At 33.6% G+C, this 23,636-nt stretch overlaps 3 protein-coding genes across 6 annotated transcripts; 2 read left to right on the top strand and 1 right to left on the bottom strand.

Moving 5' to 3' along the window:
* Window positions 1–3,790: 3,790 nt before the first annotated feature.
* On the top strand, window positions 3,791–5,913 carry LOC101255204 (RING-H2 finger protein ATL74). 4 transcript variants are annotated; one of them, XM_069299171.1, is made up of 3 exons: window positions 3,791–4,446; window positions 4,530–4,908; window positions 5,597–5,913. In XM_069299171.1, exons 1-3 carry the CDS (start codon window positions 4,409–4,411, stop codon window positions 5,657–5,659), a joined length of 480 nt encoding a protein of 159 aa, XP_069155272.1. In that variant the 5' UTR covers window positions 3,791–4,408; the 3' UTR covers window positions 5,660–5,913. The 4 variants fall into 4 exon arrangements, with proteins under 4 accessions (XP_069155272.1, XP_069155273.1, XP_010322127.1 ...); XM_069299172.1 differs by having other exon boundaries at window positions 3,794–4,446; window positions 5,609–5,913; XM_010323825.4 differs by having other exon boundaries at window positions 3,811–4,908.
* Window positions 5,914–17,973: 12,060 nt separating this feature from the next.
* LOC101254906 (uncharacterized) lies at window positions 17,974–19,068 on the top strand. The gene has a single exon (XM_004240815.5). The coding sequence runs from the start codon at window positions 18,322–18,324 to the stop codon at window positions 18,979–18,981; it is 660 nt and encodes a 219-aa protein (XP_004240863.1). The 5' UTR covers window positions 17,974–18,321; the 3' UTR covers window positions 18,982–19,068.
* A 1,268-nt stretch (window positions 19,069–20,336) lies between these two features.
* On the bottom strand, window positions 20,337–23,404 carry LOC101253906 (EIN3-binding F-box protein 1-like). Its single transcript, XM_019214278.3, has 2 exons — window positions 23,395–23,404; window positions 20,337–22,300 (listed from the first exon to the last, which is right to left on the bottom strand). The coding sequence occupies exons 1-2, from the start codon at window positions 23,402–23,404 to the stop codon at window positions 20,448–20,450; spliced, it is 1,863 nt and encodes a 620-aa protein (XP_019069823.1). The 3' UTR covers window positions 20,337–20,447.
* Window positions 23,405–23,636: the final 232 nt, after the last annotated feature.

Below are 23,636 nucleotides of genomic sequence, written 5' to 3'. Positions count from 1 at the left end.
AATCTGTCAAACTAATATAATAATATAAACACTGATACATTAATTTGATGCGCGAGATACATTAATCGTTAAGTAAGATATATTACATTTTATACACGATACACTAATTTCATGTACATTTTACACCTGATACACTAATATGATGAATTTTTAATCAAACTAAGCCATTATATAAAATAATTTACCAAAGTAATACATTTTTCTAAAATTTTATAAAATTAGTATAAACCTATTTCACGGTAACGTTTTAGGATAAATTTTTTTATAAAAAAACTAACAACATTAGGTTGATATACGTTACTGTAAGTAACATTTTACTCCTAAAATGTTATTTTCAGTAACGTTTTACTCCTAAAACGTTACTATGAGTAACGTATATCAATCTGACGCCATCAACTTTTAAAAAATAAAATATATCCTAAAACGTTACTGTGGAATACGTTTATACTAGTTTTGTAAAATTTTAGAAAAACATATTATTTTGGTGAATGACTTTATATAATGGCTTAGTTTGGTTAAAACCTCCTAATGATGTGCGAGATACATTAATTTGATGGGTGAGATACATTAATCTGATGCGCAAAAATGAGGAATTTTGATAATTTATAAAACTAATAGGGGAATAATGATAATAAGAGAACTTAAAAGTAAGATTTCTGTCATTTTTTCATAAATCAAACTTGAAAAACGTTATTGGATTATTGATCAATGGGCTTTTAATGATTTTATTAAAAAAGAAGTATTGGTTATTAGTTTACTTTCAATTTTTATTGTTGGGTTATTGAATAAATCAATAATTTATTAAGATGATGGTAATTTATTACTTTACCCTTCATAAATATTAGTACAATAATTGAACTCTACACTACACTATATGCACTTCATACTTCACACTTCAAAATAACTCTACTTCAAATCATAATTTCATATTATATTTTAGCTACAACGTGTAATTGCAGTCTTTATACTACATATAATTTTATTAATGTAATTTTTTATTATATTTTTATTTCAACTGACCTATTTGTTTCACCGTATCATGCCAAATTGTCAGAGAAGAGAACTCATTTTCTTATTTGATAAATTGCAAATTATTAAGGTTAATATTGATAAATAAAAAATTACTTAAAAATATCTTACTATTAATTTTGTTTTTGCTTTAATATGTTTCAAATTCGAATACATACTGTTTTATGTTTCATATTCCAAGAAGCATCCCCCAATAACACTAATTCTGATGATATACATTGGAAAATATGAATTGCTTGTCCATTGCTATACAGCAGCATGTGACAAACTCCTTTTTTCAATAAAGCGACAACTTCTGTTCACAAAGATTGTTCATCATATCATTAAATCTTTTTATTACTATAAAATAAACTAAATTTAAAAAAAGTTACTTTACACTTCTCTTAAAAAGATAAAAAGACACTATATATGATTCATTATTTGACTAACCAGAACCAAAATCTTAATACAATAATTATGTTTTTACTCATGAGTAGTGGTGGGTATAATAGTAAGGCAATTATATATATTAGTGAAATAATTTTTAGCAAATAATGATAGTTTTGTGAGACTTAAGATTTAATAAATGTGATGTAACCAAAGTTGGTGAGAAGAAGATGTAGGTGGTGGAACTTAAATGAGACAAGACTGATTAGGGAACATGTACACCTGTCTATGAATTTATCATGTGTGGACCTATGCTTTACTATTTGGGTGGCCATGGTTTAGTTGCCTAAGCTAATGGGAATTCATCAAACCAATCTTTTATTCACACGTAATTCCTTCAACTTATTTCTCAACTTGTGATTCATTTATTCTTAAATACAAATTTTGAAGATTTATTAGAGAGTAGTATAAAAGATTAACTTAGACACATTCTTAAATTACGACATATGACATAACAAGTGGTCTCATATTCTTATGATAGCATGATATTTTTGATAAAAAATTGAGAAAAACATTGAAAATAATTCTAAATTTGATGAAAATTTAAGTATATATTTGATGCATGTTGCAAGATCGAGAGTATATATAAGTTCAGCTAGTTAAATAAAAATATGTTTTTAAATCTATCAATAATTTAAAGGTGAAATGATTATTCACACCGCATTTATTAGTAGGAAATGTTTTTTTTCATGGAAAAATGACAGAAATCTCACATTTAAATTCTCTTCTTATCATTACCCCCCATTAGTTTTATAAATTCTCAAAATCTCTCATTTTCATGCATCAAATTAATATATCAACGCATCAAATTAATGCATCTCGCGCATCAAATTAGTATATCATGTATAATATGTATATCAGATTAGTGTATCATGTATAAAAATGTAATGTATCTTACTTAACGATTAATGTATCTCGCATAAAAAATGTATCAAAGCTTACATTATTGTATCAGTTTGAGGAATTTCTGTAATTATAAACTTATAAGGAACAAATGGTAAAATTACCTTAAAAGTATGTGATTTCTGTCATTTGTCCTTTTTTTATTTCCTACTCGGTGTCCGAAGCCCTTATTAGTAGGGAATCCTTTTTTTAAAAAAATTTCACCCAATATTCGAAACCAGCTAAATCGCGCACTTCAAATCTAATTAAGAATTACGCTCCTAACAAAATTCTCTTTATATCTAAAATCAAACTCAAAATCTTTGATAAAAATAAAACCGTATCCCCACAATTTCACAAACCTATGTTGATGGTAGGGATTGCTCTCATCCTTCGGTGGATATATAAATTGGATAAATAAATCTTCAATCTCAATATATTGATCCACGTTAATATCTTCTCATTTAAGATCTTCTAAAATATCCTTTTCAAAGTTTTAAAGAAGATTAACATGAAAAGCCATTGATATGTGCTCAAAACAACAAGAGGGTGTCCCATTGTGTACCACTAGCAGCCTAACAAACAAGACAAATCAAACGTTATGTTTTAATTTACTTGGACAAGTAAAACTGCTTATTAATTCATTCAACCAGAGCATTCTTTTTCTTACGAATAAAAGAGATACTTTAAAAAAATAAAATAATAATCTGAATGTCGATAAAAAGAAGACACACTTGTCGATCCTTGGTATTATGTACCTTGTGTCATTCAACGTATATATATATTTTTTATTATTTTCACCGAATATCTATTATTCATATTAAAAGTTTGATTATTTCAAATTTACATAAAATCAATTTAAAAGGAAACACTTTCTGTCAAAAAAAATTTATATCATAAATTCAAATCCATAATCTCTAATATGTGGCATGTCATTCAACATATTAATGAGGTGGAAGTCAATTTAACTTTGAAATATTGATTTGCCAAGTCAAGATTAACAGCATCTTTAAAGTACTTTCCTTTGTTATCAAAACATTTTTTTAAGCACTAATTTGTTTGTACACTAGTTTGCATTTCTTTTTATTTTTATTTTATTGTTATAGAAAGGGGAATTGGCCATCACTATTTTCAAATGAGGATAAAAAGCTTTCTTTTTTTTTTAAAAAAAAGAAAACTTTGCTGATGTTGGGGAAAAAATGGGAAAAGAAGAAAAAGACAGACAATAAGGTAAAAAAAATTATTTTATTTTTTTCCTTGAGTTTTGATCTGAATATTAAAAAGATAGGGAAGTGGATTAAAATTATAAAAGTAAGGGTGACATGCAGATGCTATGAATTTTAAAGTAAGGTTTGGTGCTGAGAATAAGCATTATAAACATATTTTATCGTGTGTGAAGCAAATTTGCGATTAGAAAGGATCAGGTACCATAATCCACATTAACAGCCCCTGCCCCACTTTCACACCTTTTTTCCCCTCTATTTTTCTTTTAATTAAATGTCTTATATATAAAAAAAAATATGAAAACTTGAAATTCTTTTTGCAAAATGTAATACTATTGAACTTTATTTATTGTATATTATTATTACTATATAGTATACTAGTTGAAACAGATGTAATTATACTGTCTTGTCTCAATTAATTAAGGAACCTTTTGCTTTCCAAAAAAGAAAACTGTTTCTCAATTAGAATTCCTAAATTTTTCAGGTGACAATTAAATCTCTATTTATCATCACATCTCTTCTTTACTACTACTCTTATAAAGATAAACAAACACATAGCTTCCCACCACTTGTCATGGCATTTTTAATTCGTGAATTTATAATAATCGCTTGAATTTTTTAATATTTTATGTTTTATTTTGTAAGTGTGTTTATTTTTATGTTGTGCGGAGTTGAGTAATACTCTACTTGATTTAAACTAGAATTGGTTTAGTCAAGTTGTAATTGTTGTAGTGCAAAAATCTAAAAGATTACGAATTTGAAGATCATGGAGGTTTATCATCGTCCTTATAGGCTACTTGTTGATCCACATCCTGTAGTTCCACCAATAAGCAAACCGTTACCTCACCATGGTTACTCAAACGAAGCGAATTTCGATACAAACATGGTGATTATACTAGCTGCTCTGCTTTGTGCATTAATATGTGCTCTTGGATTGAATTCGATTGTGAGATGTGCGTTACGTTGCAGTAGGAGATTTGCTTTCGAGTCAGAAACTGCGCGATTAGCTGCAACAGGGCTGAAAAAGAGCACACTCAGGCAACTTCCTCTCTCTGTTTATGGATCAGGAGTTAATATTCCGGCAACTGATTGTCCCATTTGCCTCGGAGAATTCGTTGATGGTGAAAAAGTGAGAGTTTTGCCTAAATGTCACCATGGATTTCATGTCAAGTGTATAGATATTTGGTTGGCTTTACATTCTTCATGTCCAACATGCCGACAATCGTTGCTGGAACAGAACACAACGGCAGCAGCAGCAGCAGGGGATGTGGAAACTGGATTGAGCCAACCAACTCTTCCTCCTCCTGCTCCTGCTATTGCTACTACTCGTGCTGTTGCTGCTGAGGAGGTTGGTTAATTTGCAGTATCTGTTTGTTTTCAAAAGGGAAAAATATGTAGGTGATTTCAGGTTATTTTTTATAAAATCATATACGCAAGATTGATATAGCTTTCAATTGCACAAAGATGTGCTAGTAGAATTGATGTCATTCTTCATTTTAAAATTTTGAGTTTGTTTTCTTTTCAATCCAAACCTGTATTTGGAAACGGTTCCATTTATCCAATCTTTGAATTTGCTTTGAACTTGTCTTCTTAAGAAAATTGCATATGTTTGGCTAAATGGTGGAGTCAAGGTATTAACTTTTTATGTTCGGTGCCAATTGGTTAGGTGTGACTTTGAGGTTATAAAAGAAAATCGAGTGACTTTTTGTCAAAAGAACAAATAGTTTAATGACTTTCTACGCTAAAAATCTCCATGACTAAAGTGAGTAATGAGATAAGGTTCTCCCTCCCCTCCTAGTAGTTCTGGACACAGGGTGCCCTTCCTTCGCTCTATTCCCAATTCCTCGGCTAAGCTGAGTGACTTTCTGTGAAAAGAATTATTAGTTGAGTTACATCTGAGATATTAATTCTTTGGATGAGTAAAGCAGAGTTCATAAATTTCATGTGATGGTCAACTTGAGTAGGTGCTTCCATACTTATTCCACATGATATGTTTTTTTTTCCGGTGATTATAAGCTATTCGTAATAATTTACAGTTGCGTTGTCAGATGTCAATGGTAAGATGGAGGTCTTGTTACTATGGCCAGCTAGTCATGTAGATTAAATATCAAACCATGATCTTGAACAGCCAGCAACACTGCTACTGCTTGATTAATCTGGATCAGCACTCTGGAAACTGCAAATTTGTTCATAGAAAGCCAAAAGTTTGAATATTTGTTATGCTTTTTTTTTTTGGTTTCTCTCTGTTTGATTTGACAAGGCACATTCATATATTGATTGTTAGCCAGAAGGAACAAAAGGAATCATTAGCATGTGCGAAAAGAACAGAATCTCTCTACACAACTTTTCATCATATAGCTCTTTTCTCCCCTTTTATAGGTCAATTTGGTCCACAACATATTTATTTCAATCTGCAAAGCAAGGTATCAACTGGACATTTAGGCAACATACCCTCTCTGATACCGCTTATGACGTTTGATTGATCAGCATTATCTTCTACTTGATTAGGTTCAAGTAGAAAAGATTGCTGGTAAATACTACCATAGTGCGCAAAGGAACAATGTAGAATGATGATTGAGTTGAAAGAAGTCAATTCTAGAATTAAGATTGGATACCCTTTCCACTTCTTGCTTGCAATTGCGATCTGTCACCGTGTTCTTGTCATCAATGAACTGAGTAATGATCATATGAGATTACACTCAAGTTCAGTACAAACAAAGAAAGGCTAGAAATTTCCCATTTGCATAAATGTTTGTAGACAGAATAACAAATACCTATGCTAGTGGGAGGTAGTAGGTACATAATATAATTACCGGAGGCAAAACTAATGTGGCCTTTATATAAAACAAAAGCAAAACAGCAAAGTGCAGTGCTAGGAGACAGCATGTGTGCTCATTCAAAGCCAACCCAAGTGCCCAAAGTACCAAATCTGTACGAAGGCCATCAATATTCAATAGTGTACCTTTTGGAGCCATTTCTTGATATTCTTCTGATAATTGGAAGTAGAGTGCTAATAATACTATGATACTGCTTTATTCAAACTCCTTTCCATGGCTATGTTCTATTGGTGCATTTCATGGTTAAGGCGGATAATTATACCAAATATGGTACTCCACTACTTTAACTTAATTTGTTTCAGTGTTGGAATATTTGCAAAGCTAAGGGGGATCTCCTTGAACTGACTGCACACTTTTATAACAAGTGTTTCAAGCAGGGGAAAGGATTCTTTAGAGGCATCCCAACTTGAAATCCATAAGTTCACTAGTTTCAAGAACTAAAGCTTATGGAAAGTAATATCTCCAAGGCACTAATCTCTGTTGTGAACATCACTTAACAGCGACTCCCATGATTGGAGATAGTCCAAGCTTGGTAGTCCTGTAATGAAAGATATCATGCTTTCTAAACGAGTCCCCATAATTTGAAGGCAAGTGTAGCTCGGATACAATGGTGGACCACTCAAAGGTAAGTTGTAGTATTTGAAGCTAGGTGAGACTCTCTAATAATTCAAATATCGTTCTAAACATAATGAATGTGCTAACGATATATTGCTTCAGGGTTTGTCTAATTCTGTCATATTATTTGTGTGTCTATAACATATACTATCAACATTGTCGTCAACTTGGATTAATTTCAGAGACTCTGCCATTGTCCTCCTGGAGAGCTGATTAGGGGTTTGACAGGTGATTTGGGTATATCTTAGTTTCCCATGATGCTCAAACTCCCCAAAATAATTGTTCCACCCATGTCGGATCTTCCAAAAATGAACTATGTGAAATCCAACATTTTTGAAGAGTTGTAAACAATATAAATGGCTTTTGTACATATCATTTCATATTAAGCTACATAAGTCTTTGAGGATGCATGCCGCATTGGTTTTTCAGCTAGCTGCACAATAGTCTGTCTATGCTTTTGATGCACTTGTCAAATTCAAACAAATCTTCATTAGTTTGAGAGCAATTAAGGGAAAGCAAGCATCAAATAGGTTTTCCTGGATTGGTCATTGTCAGTGATTCAGCATGAAAATCAAACTTATATGTGTTAACTGCAAGGTATGTTAGGTGATTTAGTGGTTTGAACCTAGCTGATGAAGACAAACGATTGAGAACTCAAATCCAAGACCTCAATTAACTAACCTGCCAAAAGGAAATCCCATGAGTAGATTTTCCTGGATTGGTCGTTATCAGTGACCTCAAGTGTTGGTGGAAAGGCTTCCGTGTTTTGGAGCCCATAGATACAAACTTAGAAAGCTTTTCACTGTAACACCATGTTACTGCTAATTTGATTCATCAAGTAATTTTCAGCAGATTCAATGTTCTGCACAAAGTCTTCCCCTATGCATAAATAATTGGGTATGTAATCAAAACTCATAAACATAGTCATCCAACTATATTCTTCCGATAGTTAAATAAAGCATCTTTCACTTCATTCCACCAATATTCTTCCATTTTCCTTTTTTTGATAATCTCTTCGATCATCAATCACTAGATTGCTATGTCGAGTTAGCAGATGCTTAGATGGAGCTACGCTTAAGAGAAACGTCCAACGACCACATCTTAGTCACCTCCACATTAATTTGCTTCATCTCTTTTAAGATTGTAGAAAGTGAGCAAAAAATATGCCAAAAAAAAAGCATTATACTGAGCAAGGATAGAGTCAATCAACTTCATATGCCGAATTGATGGTATCGTATGTCTCTGAATATCTTTAAGAATTTTATGTTCATAGTGCACCGTTGCGACATCTCTGAAAATAGATGACAACTCCTCCTTTAAAATGGATGTAAGAGATGACAACTCTTTCTCCAAATCACTCAAAAGAGGTTTCATCAAGAAATCTAAACCAAATTTAGATTTCGACATCTCACTCAGTTTCCTTTAAAGAGAATCTAGAAAGCTCAATCCACCAAAGGTGGGAACTGAGATGCAGTATATTTTAAGGCTTTGTAGTAAGTCTTCACTTGTGCTTTTAGATCTTTAGTATTCTCCAATATCTGTATTGAGCAAATACTTATTTTGCTAGTGTCATCTTAATTTGTTTATATAGAGAGCTAGGATGAAGCTTTTGAATTACATATAGTACATCACCCGCTATAGTTCCAACCTTTTCCATAACCTCATTCAACCAATTACCATTAATAACATGATTTGACACATTAGCATCAAGGAAAACCAACAAGAACTCTATTGCCACATCAACATTTTGAGCAGATATATTATCAGGAAAGTTCTCGAGATTTTTGTTTCTGAAATACATCAACACAATGTGGAGATGATGAGAAAATCCTTTGGTAATTTCTTGTATTTGATAGGAAAGAAACAAATTCCATTGTTTAGTGAGAAAAACACAATAGACAAGAAGAGAGGACTGATAGAAAAAAGAATTATTTTTATTGACTGGAAAAAATAATTGTGATGCAGTCATTCTAATAAGCAAAAACATAGTAAACGTTAAGCTAAAATATAGTAACTATCCAACAAGATTTTCTCCTAAAACCTAGGTAACAACCCACGTTTAAACTACTTCCTATAGACTAGCACAAACAAAACAGATAAGAATTTATTCTCTAACATAACTCTAATTTACTAAACTAAATTATTAAAACTAACACCCTCCCTTAAACTAAAAGCTCTCAAGCTTAAGACTGGTCAACGGACCGGAACCGATTCACCGGACCGGAATGAACCGGTACCGGACTGGACCGGAACCCGTTGACTGGTATGTTGACTGGTACCGGGATGAATCGGACCGGAATTACCGGGATTATTCATCGGTTCCGTCCTGTTCCACTATATACCGGGATGGAACCGGAATGAACCGGAACGGACCGAGATGGAACGGGACGGGATAAACGGGACAATACTTTTTGGAATTATGAAAATATAATTTTTTTATTTATTTTTTAAAGTATCAATTAATAGTTTTTAAATTTATACTATAATTTTTTACTTAAGTTTATTTTAGAGATATTTTATTAATTTTTTTGTTGTTGTTAAGTATGGAAGTAAAGTCTAATAAAGTTTTCAAATTTAAATCTTTTGAGGTTTATAATTTATAAGTTATTACTTATATTCATTAATATTTAATTTATAAGTTATATTTATAACTTGTATTTTGTAAATATTAAATAAATAAAATTTGTAATTTTAAAAAAATTAAATTAAAATAAGGATAAAACAATTACAAAAATTAAAAAATATCAATTTAATTTATTGAAATTTGTAACAAATTACAATTTCAATTTACAACTATCAGTAGAGTACATAGCTTACGCAGCCACCCTCTAGGGGCGAGGGGCGGGCAGCAGGGCAACTGCCTCGTGCCAAGAAATATAAAATATAATTTATTAAATATATAAATATTAATTATATAAAATATAAAATATAAAATATAAAATATAAAAAAATTAATATATATTAAATAAACCAGACCGGAACCGGATCGGACCAGACTGGAATCGGAATGAACCGGTACCGGTACACCGGTACGAAATTACAATTCCGTCCCGTTTCATGTACCAGTTCAGACTATCCCGTCCCATTCCGTAGGCAACCGAAACGGGACGAACCGGAACGAACCGAAACGGTACTGGTACGTCCCGTTCCGTTGACCAGTCTTACTCAAGCTTCAGTTTAACTTCAGCTTCTTGAACTCTTCCATTGTGTTGATGCCCATCAACCTCCTCGACTTTTGGAAAAGAAGAGACCTGAGAGGTTCAGTAAAAATGTCCGCCGACTGATCTTCACTTCGGCTGTACTGCAGTTCTACTGTTCCTTCGTTATTGAGATCTCGCAGGAAATAATACTTCACATCGATGTGCTTGCTTCTTCCATGTAAACAGGATTTTTTGATAGCTTAATGGCAGAGTTGTTGTCGCAGAAAATTATAGTTGCTCCTTTTTGTTTGAATTGTAGTTCTTCAAGAATTTTCTCAACCAAATAGCTTGACAAGCACAGGCTGTAGCAACAACAAATTCCGCTTCAGTAGTCGATAAAGTGACAATTTTTTGCTTCCTGGAAGACCATGAAACAACCCTTGTGCCTAACACAAAAACATAGCTTGAAGTGCTCTTTCTGTCGTCTTGATCACCTGCATAATCGCTATCAGCAAAACCAATCAAATCATATTTTTCACCATTCTTGTAGAACAAACCGAAATCCTTAGTTCCTTGTATGTAACGACGGATTCTCTTGGTAGCTAACAGGTGAATTTCCACCAGACTCTCCATATACCTGCTTATAAGACTTACACCATACATGATGTCGGGCCTTGTGGAAGTTAGATACATCAAACTACCTATAATTTGCCTATAGAGTGTCTTGTCTATCTTATCTCCTCTTCCAGCTTTGCTTAGCTTCAGGCCAAACTCAACTGGAGTATCGGCGGAAATACATTTCTTCATCTTGAATTGGTTTAAAATTTCCCGCACATATTTCTTTTGGGAAACAAATATACCATCATCAAATTGCACTACTTCTAAACCAAGAAAATAATGCATCTTACCAAGATCAAACATATCAAATTCATCCATCATAGATTTCTTAAAATCAGAAAACATGGTACTATCATCTCGGTAAATATAAGATCATCAACATATAAAAATACAATGAGCATTTTCCCAGATTCTCCAATTTTAACAAAAAGAGAGTGCTCGTATGGACATTTCAGGAAACCAACTTTTAGAAAGTAAGCCTCAATGCGACTATACCAAGCTCGTGGAGCTTGTTTTAGTTCGTAGAGAGCCTTTTTCAACTTGTATACCTTATGCTCATCTCCAATTTTAATATAACCAGAGGATTGCTCAATAAATACCTCTTCCTCCAAGTATCCATGTAGGAAAGCTGATTTGACATCCAATTGAAAGATAGGCCATGAATTTTGTGCCGCCAAGGCAATTACCATTCTAATGGTGTCATGCCATGCGACTGGAGCAAACACTTCACTGTAGTCCACACCATGCTCCTGCTTGTATCCCTTATCCACCAATCGCGCCTTACACTTGTAAATTTCACCATCTTCTTTCAGTTTTGTCTTATAGACCCACTTGACACCAATGGTTTTCTGCCCATTCGGAAGATCTGATAACTCCCAGGTTTCATTTCTTTCAATAGCATCAATCTCATCATCCATAGCTTTCCTCCATTTCTCCTCTTTGACAGCATTCTCAAAAGTTATAGGATTGCAATTTGCAAACAATGCAAAATGGGAAACATCTTCATTAACATCAATTCGTGTTACCTTATAATCCGTCATCCACGCGGGCCTTCTGCGAGCACGACGAAGAGTTTGTTCAGCTGCATCAGTTTCTTCTAAAGTTGCTGGTACAGTTTCAGTAGTTGGTGAAATTTCAGCAACATCTGGTAGAATTCCAGCAGTTGTAAAAGCTGAATTCTCTGCACTTTCAGGCATCACAACTACTTCTTCGGCTCCAGTATAAAACACAATTGGAGTGGACTTCTCGATACTCCATTCCCAAGTGTCTTCTTCATAAAAAACGACATCTCTGCTGGTCATAACTTTCTTTGTCAAAGGATTGAACAACTTGTACGCCTTGGATATGTCGCTAACACCAAGAAAAACACATGTCTCACCTCTATCGTCAAGCTTCTTTCTTTTTACTTCGGGGACATGTGCATAAGCAATGGACCCAAAAATTTTAAAGTGGTCTATTGCCGGGTTGCTTCCGCTCCAAGCTTCCTCAGGTGTAACATCTCGAAGAGCAAAAGTGGGACATTTATTTGAGATGTGAATGCTCCAATTCACTGCTTCTGGACAAAATTCCTTTGGAACTCTTCCCCGAGCCAACAAACTACAAACCATATTGAGAATGGTTCTATTCTTCCTCTCTGCCACACCGTTTTGTTGCAGTGTATATGCTGTTGTGAGCTCTTTCCAAATGCCACTAGTCTCACAAAAATCAGCAAATACCTTAGAGTAATATTTTCCTCCGCAATCTGTCCGAAGGTTCTTAACAGTCCTTCCAGTCTCATTCTCCACACGAGCTTTGAAGATTTTAAATACATTAAAGGCCTCCGACTTTTCTTGCAGAATATACTTCCAAGTCTTCCTGGAATAATCATCAATAAAAGTAATAAAATACTTTTTACCTCCATTCGAGATTGGTGTTATTGTCCCACAAATATCTAAGTGTACCAACCCCAATACCTCTTTGGCTCTCCATGACTTACTTTTCGAAAACTGAGAACAATGTTGTTTGCCAACAACACATTCTTCACACACTTGGGAGGGAACAACAATTCAGGAAGCCCCGTCACCATACTCTTCCTTTGAAGGATCTTCAAGCCACCAAAGTTCAAGTGACCATATCGAAAATGTCACAACCATACTTATGCCATAGAGCAAGAATGAACATTTTCAATCTTCAAAGGAAACAACCTATTTTGACTCATTCTCACAACAGCAATAATTCCCTTGGAAGAATCAGAAATTTCACATGCATCATTCCTTAAGGTGATGACATATCCTTTTTCTAACAGTTGTCCGACACTCAACAAATTGCTTTTTTAAGCTAGAACATATTACACATTGGATATGAGCTCCACACACCCATTTTTGGTTCTAAAATTTATATTACCCTTTCCCATCACATTCACAGTAGATAGATCACCAAAACTAACTGTCGATCGGAAGATTTCATTTAAATAAGTAAAAGAAGACTTACTTCCAGTCATGTGGTTACTATAACCGGTATCCGCATACCAAAGAGCTTGTTGGTTAGGCTTTTTTTCAACATGAACTGCCATTAACAAAGTTTCTCCTTCTTTGTTCTCAACGAAATTTGACTTCTCCTGTTTCTCATCAGGCAACCTAGTATAACATTCAGAATGATAATGACCAAATTTATGACAAAGATAACATTCTACCTTGGATTTATCAAAATCCCTTCCTATACCTTTACCGTAGTCATTAGCTCTAAAATTTCCACAGCCTTCTTTGTTGCCTCCGTCTCTATTTCCACGATCTGCTCTTCCTCTTCCTCTTCCTCTATCTCTACCCCTTCCTCTAAAGAAATAAAAGTAGAAGTCTTCAAGGCCTGCTCCTCGGCAGTTGAATTTCGATTCATCTTCTGTTCATGCACCAATAAGGAGCTTTGGAATTCATCAAGCAATAACTCATCTATATCTTTTGACTCCTCAATGTAGCAAACAACATAATCATACTCCGGCGTTAAAGAGCGCAATATCTTTTCAATAATTGCGACATTGTTTATCTTCTCTCATCGCATTTTTTTGCCAGTCATCGTCGTTCTAGCGCAGTAAATCATTATAGACTCTCCTTCCTTCATCTACAAAGTCTCAAAATCCCTTCTCAAGGCTTGAAGCTATGCGCGCTTCACTCTAGCAGTGCCTTGATATTTCTTACTCATGGAGTCCCATATATTCTTGGAAGTTTCTTTACAAAGAATAGTTTCCAAGATAGGACGCTCAATAGCCTAAAAGAGGTAATTTTTTGCCTTCAAATCTTTCAACTTTCTTGCTTCGAACTCCATCTTTTGAGCATTCGTCAAATCCTCGACTTCCGTTGGAGCGCTGATGCCACCCTCGACAATTTTCCAATACTCTTTTGACTGTAAAATTTTTCTATCAGCATACTCCAATGGTCATAATGACCATCAAAACGAGAAATGACTGCTTGCACGAAGTTGGTCTCTGAAGCCATAAACTCACAATATCTCTGTCTGTTTTCTTTTTGAAACTAACCTTGCTCTGATAGCACTGATAGGAAAGACACAAATTCTAGAGATATATTGTTCTGTGAGTAAAATACAATAGAGAAGAAGAGATTACTGATAGAAAATAGTTTCTTTTTATTGACTGAAAAAAATCTGCGATGCAGTCATTCTAATCAGCAAAAACATAGTAAACGTTAAGCTAAAATATAGTAGCTATCCAACAAGATTTTCTCCTAAAACCTCGGTAACAACCCACGTTTAAACTACTTCCTAAAGACTAGAACAAACAAAACAAATAAGAATTTATTTTCTAACAGAACTCTAATTTACTAAACTAAATTATTAAAACTAACAGTATTCATGCTCATATCTGTCATCCTCATTCAGCTATAAAATCAGCAACAACATTAACTGAAACAACTCTCTCTCTCTCTCTCTCTCTCTCTCTCTCTATATATATATATATATATATATATATATATATATATATATATATATATATATATATATATATATATATATATATATATATATATATATAAATTTTATGTGACCTCCATATTAGACATCTTTTATGCTTTCTTGTTTCGGCAGCACAAAAAATCCTTGTTTTGGAATGTTATCTATTGTATCATTAAAGTTGCAATTTCATGTTGTATTCAAGTGTTTCATGTATTATATATACTTTTTTGACTTATTTTAAATTTTATGTAGTCTTGATAGTGAAAACAATTAAGTAAAATTTTGAATTACAATAATTTTTTTTAGAAGAAAAAACTAGAAATAGAAATATTGTTAGTTTAGGGTGAAAGTAGTAGGACCCCGCTCCCCTCCAGTATACTTTCAACGGTAAAGTCAAAAATACACTTAAACTATTAGAAATAATTTATATTTACACTAAATATTGGCTCAAAATTACCCTTCTCCTTGAATTTTTGGGTCAAGTGCGGTTTTTATTAATGAAAGTTGTTAAATGTCATCTGGATATCACATTGCACGTCAATAAGGTTCCACTGCCACATAGACTAAAAGGAAAAGGGTCAAAATTACCCTTAGACTATTCGAAATATATAGCTCATATTTACCCTTAAACTATATTTCGACTCAGAACTACCCTTTCTGTCAAATTATTATGTCAAAAGTGTCCTTATTGACGGTAAATGCCACATGAATGTAACATTGCACGCCAATAGGGTTCCACTACCACATACACTAAATCTCTAAATCTTAATTACTCTTTTCCCCCCTTAATTTCATTATTTTCCAGAAACAATTTCAACCCTTCTCCATTATTTCGCTACTAAGGTTTCACAATTTTCTCCGTCGTTAGGTTTCAAAGTGGATATTCGTGGTTGTAGGTTAGTAAATCTTTTTTCTTATTTTATTATGTTTACAACTATAAATATCTATTTTGAAATTCAGCCCCAAAGAAAGCTATGAAACCCTAGCCGCGAAATGAGGGAAAAGTTGTAAAATCCTAACTATCATGCTTAAAAATCGTAAACATAATAAAATAAGAATAAAGATTTACTAACTACAATCACGAATGTCCATTTTGAAACCCAGCCCGAAGAAAGCTATGAAACCTTAGCCGAAAAATGAATGAAAAATTGTGAAATTATAACTCTTATGCTTTGAAATCGTAACATAATAAAATAAGAAAAAAAAATATACTAACCTATAACCAAAAATATCCACTTTGAAACCTAGCCATGAAGAAAACTACGAAGCCCTAGCTGTGAAATGAAGGAGAAAGGGTGAAATCATTTCTGGAAAATAATGAAATGAGGACGGGGGGGGGGGGGGGGGGGGGAGTAATTAAGATTTAGTCTATGTGGTAGTGGAATCCTATTGACATGCAATAATGTGGCATTCACATGACATTTACACTTTTAAATCATTGTTACCCATTGTTTCAAAATGTATTGTATCGTACTCTATTGTACTTAATTGGATGATAGATACAATGTTTGGCTAGACTGAATTATTTGTTCTTGTTTAATAACATTTTAATTGTTTGGGTTAATTGTATCGTACTTTATTGTAATTTGTAAATTTACTAAAATATCCTAATTATTCTAGGGTAGGAGGTTTGACTAAATTTAAATAATTAAGAAAAAGGGTAAAAAAGTATTTTGAAATATTATGTAAATATATAACTGGAAAAAGAAATTAAGTAACAATGGGAACACACCAAATTGGTTGTTCCATAAAATAAAGGTTTTCATTGTTACGTAACAACCAAATTTAACAATACAATGCGATACAATACATTTTATGTAACAATCAAAACAAACATTGTAGGTATAGTAACGATACAATACAATGGATAACAATGATCCAAACATAGTGTTAACAACTTTTGTTAATAAGAAAAGTGCTTTTGACCCAATAGTTTAACGGAAAGGGTATTTTTGATCCAAAATATAGTTTAAGGGTAAAAATGAGCTATTTGGATAGATTATGGATATTTTTGACCCATTTTCATTTAGTCTGTGGAAGACAAATCCTATTGGCTTGCAATGTGACATCCACATGACATTTAACAACTTTCGTTAATAAGGAAGACATTTTGACCCAATAGTTTGACGAAAAGGATAGTTTTGAGTCGAAATATAGTTTAAGGATAAATATGATCTATTTCGAATAATTTAAAGATATTGTTGATCCTATTCTGTACTTCCAATAATATATTAGATGTTTTTCATTTAATTACTCATTTTACACTTTCACTTTTCATTTTTGTGATGATTGTTCTTTTAAGAAAATTAAAAATTATAATTTTTGTGATGATTGTTATTTTAAGAAAATTAAAAATTATAATAAAAATAAGGAGAACTTACATAAATTTCACTAGTTTATCTTAGATATACTTTAGCTTGCAATATTTTTATAAGAATTTGGTGCCTCCATATACGTTAAGATACATGTATTTCACATAAATGAAGGACAATTTAAGTGTAAATTATTCTAAATACATTACACTTAAGTGATTTCACATGTATCTGAGGTACATAACAAATCTTGCTTGCTTCCACGACCTCTCTCCCACCTCGCTCGTAACTCTCTCATCTCGCTCGCCACTCTCCCATGTATTTGGTATCCCATATACATGTGAATCACTCTAGATACATACATATACATGCATTTAATGTGATTCACATGCCTCTGAGATACATACGAATCTTGCTTGCAATGCTTACATCTTCTCCTAGTTTTGTGTATTTAATAGCAAAAATACATGTATCTAAATATAAAATACGTAAGAAACTTTTAATTAAGTAGTATATGTTAGTGAAGTACAAAATTTTAGAAATATTGGTATTATAATCGAAAGTACTTATTATCCCAATGATACTTTCAAATGATTAAATTATTAATTAATTTTAAAACGAATAAAATTTGATAAGAATTTTTAAAAAGTGATTTATTAACCCTTATTTTAAAATAAATAATATTTTGGGATAAATTAAAAGGCTCAAAAAGAAAAAAAAGATTTTTTTTGGTGATCTAATTATGTGTAACGTCATGAGAATTAAGGTAGAAAACGTCAGCGTCGCCATGTCAGTCAGCACACAATTCACGCAAAAGGCGTGTGTCATCTTAAACCAATCCATTCCAAAGCTTGTGTCGTTGCTCGAACTGCGCGTGCCACCTCTTCATTCCACGCATCCTCCTTGTGCCCATTTTAACCACTCACAAAATCTTACAAAATTACATAACATAAAGTATTAATTATTTCTTTTGATTTGTTCCATATTTTAAACGCGTGAAAAAAAATACATTCAATACTCTCATGGGAAAATAGAGGTATTTTTGACTAATAGTGGTCCGCACCTACTATTGCTTGTTCGTGGCAATTTCTTACTCTTTATCAATTTGCTTTGGCGTGTACTCCTAAATACCCTTTAAAATGTGTGAGGCTTTTTCTTTTTTCTCTTGTTCCAAAAAAAACCAAGCTAATCCCTTTTCATTCGGAACATCAAATCTGACTCCATTCTTATTCAGCCCCCCCAAAATCCCCTTTTACTAAATCCCTTTTAATTCCTCCGGTTTACAGATTCATCAAACATGGAATTGTTAAAGATGAATCACCCTACAACTCATTCATTGATTCAATTTAACAAACCCAATTCCGTTTCTGATTTGAAATTGAACACTTGTCTCTCCGTTTCTAAGCAGAATAAGAGAAGGGCGTTTCCTCATCGTGTTTCGTCTTCTCTGTCTTTATCAAATTCATGCGGCGGAGTTGTGAAAGAGGATCAGAAAACGGAAGGTGTATTATCGGGGAAGATTGGTGAATGGATGAATGAATCGGTGGTGGATATTGTGAAGAACTTGAAACAAGCGCCGTTGTTGGTTGAGATTTACAGCGAGGATGGAAAAGGGGGAGTGAGAATCAAGACGGAGAGAGCGGTGGAGGAAGACTGGCCGATTAAGAAAAGTGAATGGGAGAAGAGATCACCAGATGGGCTTATCTTCGTTGGAGAACTTGGAGGTGAGGATGAGAAACTTGTAGAGGAAGAAGGAGAAGGGATAACAAAGGCATGGGGAGTAGTTGTACAAGGGAAAGGAATGGAATGTTCACCAGCTTGTTATTTGTTGAAAACCAGTAGAGTTGGTGCTGGAATTGGGATGGGATTGTTTTGCACCCATTTTTGTTTAGCTAAAGTACAGAATTTTAGGGACACTGCTCTCATGCAGTTTCAAAATTCTTGGTTGTTGCAATGACTATTCATCAAATCATTAATTCACCAAATGTATAAACAACATTTTACTCATAAAGCATACTACTAATACAATGAATTGTTTATATCACTCTGCTTTGATTTAGTTGTTAATACTCATCCTAAAATTATATTGTGAGATACAGAAACTCTGAATCTAATAATATTATTTTGCTCGAAATAGGCTAGTTATCTCTCAAGGAGAAGAAATGAGACCTGCAATAAGTTATGTTGTATATTTAGCGTTTTAAAAAAAAATTTCATGTTAAAATCTCCTAAATCTAAGATTAGAGGTTCACTCGGATTTAAACCTTTGGAGGAGTTTAACATGCTCACAGGGGTGCATTAAAAATAGAGTTCATGTAAAGTGTCATCAAGCATCTCATTGTATCAAATATAAATGTGAAATTTTAAATGTTTAGTATATGCTGAAAATGGTAAGGCACAAAAAACAAGATACTTATGTGCTCTTCTTTATTTACTAAGAAAGATACTTGGGCAATTTCCACTTAATTCTTTCCTCAAATATGATTAGAATTTTTAATGAAATGTTATTAAATGTATGATTGAAACAAAATAAATAGAGTTTAATGAACCTAACTTTCAGATTGAGTGAAGAGTAGGGACGAAAACTTTAGTATTTTAGCGCGAACTCTATTTGCATAACTTTAACCATGCAATAGGAGCATTATATTCTGGAAATAAGCAAAATTTAAATATGCAATAGGAGCATTATATTCAAAGAAAGTTGACATCACCTATAACATGCTTGCTTACAAGTGTGCATTAAGAAAAAATGAGGAGTTCATGTAAAACGTCATCAAGTGTCTCAACAATGTATACATATAAACGTGAAACTTTAAATGATTAGTATATGCTGAAAATGGTAAGATATAGATGTGCTCTTCTTCGTTTACTCAGAAAGATCCTTGGACAATTTTCACTTAATCTTTTCCTCAAATGTGAGTAGAATTTTTAATTAAATGTTGTTACATATATGATTGAAACAAAATAAAAAGGGTTCGTTGAACTTAACTCTCAGATAGAGAAAAGAGTAGAGGCGAAAATTTTAGTCTGTGCAAATTCTATTGGCATAACTCTAACTATGCAATCAGAGCATTCATGGAATGAGAAAAATTTAAATAGGAATTCTCCTCTTTTCCCCTTAAAACACACAACCTTGCATGATATGTGGGCTTTCACTTGCGTACTTATCTGGTAAAGACAAAATGAATATGAATTTTGATGTAAAGAAGCCAACTTAGAATTTTATCTTTAATCTCCAATAATGAGAAACAATGACACCCATTAAGTTGTCTAATGATTTAGGAAATACAATTTAACACATGTACGCTCGAAAATAAAAGTAAACGTTGAAAAACTATCTATTTCCCTGCTTTCCTGTAGCGGAAGCTAAAAAGTCTAGATAAAACCCAAATAGAAGACCTTACATGAATCTTGAGAACTTGCTTAGGAAAGTATATCACATCTTGGATTTATCTCTACAAGTGCATCAACAGTTTTAGAGCTGATGTTGGGACAATGCTGTATGTTCAAGCCCTGAAGGTTCTGAGTCAAATCGAGCAAGAAGGGTAAGCTATTGTCTGACACCAAAGGGCAACCAGACAGTGAGAGGATCTGCAATTGAAGCTGTATAGCACTAGACAAAGTTGTAATCCCCGAATCAGTGATTCCACACTTGGAAACATCGAGTACATTAAGCGTCCAACATGAGTTCCAAATTTCTACTAATGTTGCATCAGTAACATTTTTGCAGCCATCTACGAGCAAATACTTCAAGGATTTCCCACACTTATTAACTATATATGAAACTGATATGTCTGTAATATTGACACACCCGCTTAGATTTACCGCCACCAAATTAGCTGCACAATTTTTAACTAGAGGGAAGATCCCCTCGTCAGTTATAGAAAGTAGCCCAATCAACTTTATATGAGTCAGTCTATGACATAGTCTACTTATTATAGCAATGGTAGCATTTCCTACTCCAAGACAATTGCGAATAGTCAATGATACCAGTGAGTTACAACAAGGAGCCTTTGAAGGAATTGCATTGGTTAAGTCATTCACACCGAAACACTTCACTAAGGAAAAAGTCTTCAGCTTCTTACCACAGTTCAAAAGTATACCAAAAAATCCAGCCTGGGTAATCAAGTGGCATTCCTCTAATCGAAGATGTTGAAGTGATACCAAATCTTTGATACAAGCAACCAATCCATTATCTGACAGGACGACACTTTTTCGAACACAAAATAACTTCAAATTTGGGCAAGCTTTACAGATAACATGAAGACCCAAATCATTGACTCCACTGCAAGCACTTATTGAAAGGGCCTTCAACTTATGCAGACATTGACCAATGCCCATGACCCAGAAATCCCTCACTACTACTCTTCGAAGTTCACCAAAATCTAGACTTGTCAGTGCAGTTCCATGTTGTGAAATAATTTTTATAGAAATGTCGCTAGTGTGTAGTGCCTGGAGCTCTACTTCTGTTAAACTATGACCTGCTGACAGAAAGAGATCTTCAATTCCTCGATCCCCAATGAGAGGACAATTCTTCAATATGATGACCTTCAGTTTCGGACAATATAAGCCCACCGCTTTGGGAACCTCATTACCAATCTTAAAACAAGAATCAATGGTCAAGGAGGTCATGTGAGAACAGTTCTTTGCAATGTCCAACAAAGAACTATCGGTAATTTTTGGGCATTGGAAAAGATAAAGCTTCTCTAACAGATGGCACCCATTAGCAATCTCAGATAAGCCTTCATTACCAACAAAAGCCATATTCGACAAGGAAAGATCTCTCAGAGTAGGGCAACATCGAGCTATAGCCTTGAGACCACCATCACTCACACTATGACAAGTATTGTCACCCCCAATAGATAACTTTGACAAACCTTTATAATTTGAAGCTCCAACGGCAATAGCAGCAAGTCTGACATCAGTGGCCTCCCTACCAACAAGGGACCTGACAAGAGACCCCTTACCTTCTATGCCATTAGATTCTGGAATCTTATCCTTGCGAATGCTGCTTAAAAGTGTAAGCCAACGCTTGGAAACACAAGCACATACACTTCGCTCTTTTCCACTGGGAAGATGTTTGAATACCTTAAAGAGGCATTCATCAAGTAGGATTTCAATGGAAGGATGATTCCGCTGCTCAAAATTTTTAGAAGCTGTAGTAACACAAATCCTCTTCCTAGGAGGAAAATTTACATTCCTATTTTGACCACGTGATAAAAAAAGAGATGATTGTCTTGAAGTTGGATATGAAGCTGCGAAGAAAACACCATTTTCTAAAAATCACAAGATATAAAACATCAAACAAAGATCATAATAGAAACTTATATACATTATATTTCTATATAAACTTTCACTTGAAAGAGGGCGAAAAAAATAAGATAGAGACATAAGTTTTGTGTTTAGTACGAAGGAAAACATTTTCTGGCAAAATGATTTCAAATTATTCATGTTCATTTGACTTAAAAGTTTTCCAAATAAATTTAGTTTCCTCAAAATTATGGAAAATGACTTACCTCCAAAAATAATAAGGAATTTTTTTTCCAAAAACTCTTTATCCAACTCACATCTCAACTTCCCACCCTAAATCAAATCCCAATTATCGATTCCTGATACTTATTTGAAATTCGGATCACGATTCTCAATTCAGGACCAAAATTACGAATTTGATTGGAGACCCTACTCTCGAGTTCTGAATCAACTTGGGGTTGATTCTCGATTTGTATGTCAAAAATCCTAGTTAAGCATTCGAGGTCAAATTTTGGGTTGGGTTGGGTAGTGATTTGAGTCAGGTGTTAGAATAGGATTTTTGGTTAAGAGTCGAGGATACATCCCAAGTAGTGTGCCATTTTGTATTATGAATCGATCTTTGAGTTCGAGTATCGGGATCAAATTCCAATTCAGAATTGAGGTTCTACATCGAGTCCCAAATAGGTGTTGGAGTCAGGTCATGGTTTGAAATTCATATCCCAATTCAGATTTTGGGTCTGGATTCTGGATCTCGAGTTCAGTGTAGGGTTAGGTTTCGAGGCCAAGTCGTGATTCAGAATTTGGTCGTAATTTAGAAGTTGGGGTTGGATCTCAAATCTGTCGTCAATGTTTAGTGTCAAGATCGTATTCTAATTCAAAAGATGGGTCCAGAGTCGAGTGTCGAGGTAGTATTCTGATTCAAAAGCTTGTTTCTAAGTCTGTTGTTAGAGTTTGGTCCAAATTTGGAAGTTAGGTTTTTGGTTGAGAGTTGGGGTTGAGTCCCGATTAATAATATTCACATTTATAAAATTTTACCTTAAAAATTTGTTGTAAACATAAATTTAATGCAAGTTAGGATTTGAAACAAGATGATTTATAAAGAGACGTTATAGAAACATACCTGAAGTCATTTTCAAAGTACCTCTTTGTTCTAACCTTATGTTATCACAATTGTCTGCGGCCGAAAAGTTTTTGAAGAACTATATCATAACCCTAGTGAGTGGAGTGGGATGACCAATTTATAGAGGCTGAGATTTAATCTTGACCGTCCATCAAATAACCAATCAAACATATGAAAAAAACTCATGAGATATTTGTTACAATCTTTAAATTAAATGGGCCATAAATAAAATAAATAAATTC

Source organism: Solanum lycopersicum, chromosome 6 (assembly GCF_036512215.1).
Source record: "Solanum lycopersicum chromosome 6, SLM_r2.1".
NCBI lineage: Eukaryota > Viridiplantae > Streptophyta > Magnoliopsida > Solanales > Solanaceae > Solanum > Solanum lycopersicum.
Note: the sequence above shows the minus strand (reverse complement) of the source record. Positions and strands in the feature narration are given on the sequence as shown.

Coding starts and splice junctions, on each gene's coding strand:
- LOC101254906 (XM_004240815.5), top strand. CDS start 18,322: ATGGAATTGTTAAAGATGAATCACCCTACAACTCATTCATTGATTCAA.
- LOC101255204 (XM_010323825.4), top strand. CDS start 4,327: ATGGAGGTTTATCATCGTCCTTATAGGCTACTTGTTGATCCACATCCT. Junction 4,909..5,596: donor GTGCTGTTGCTGCTGAGGAG/GTTGGTTAATTT, acceptor AATAATTTACAG/TTGCGTTGTCAGATGTCAAT.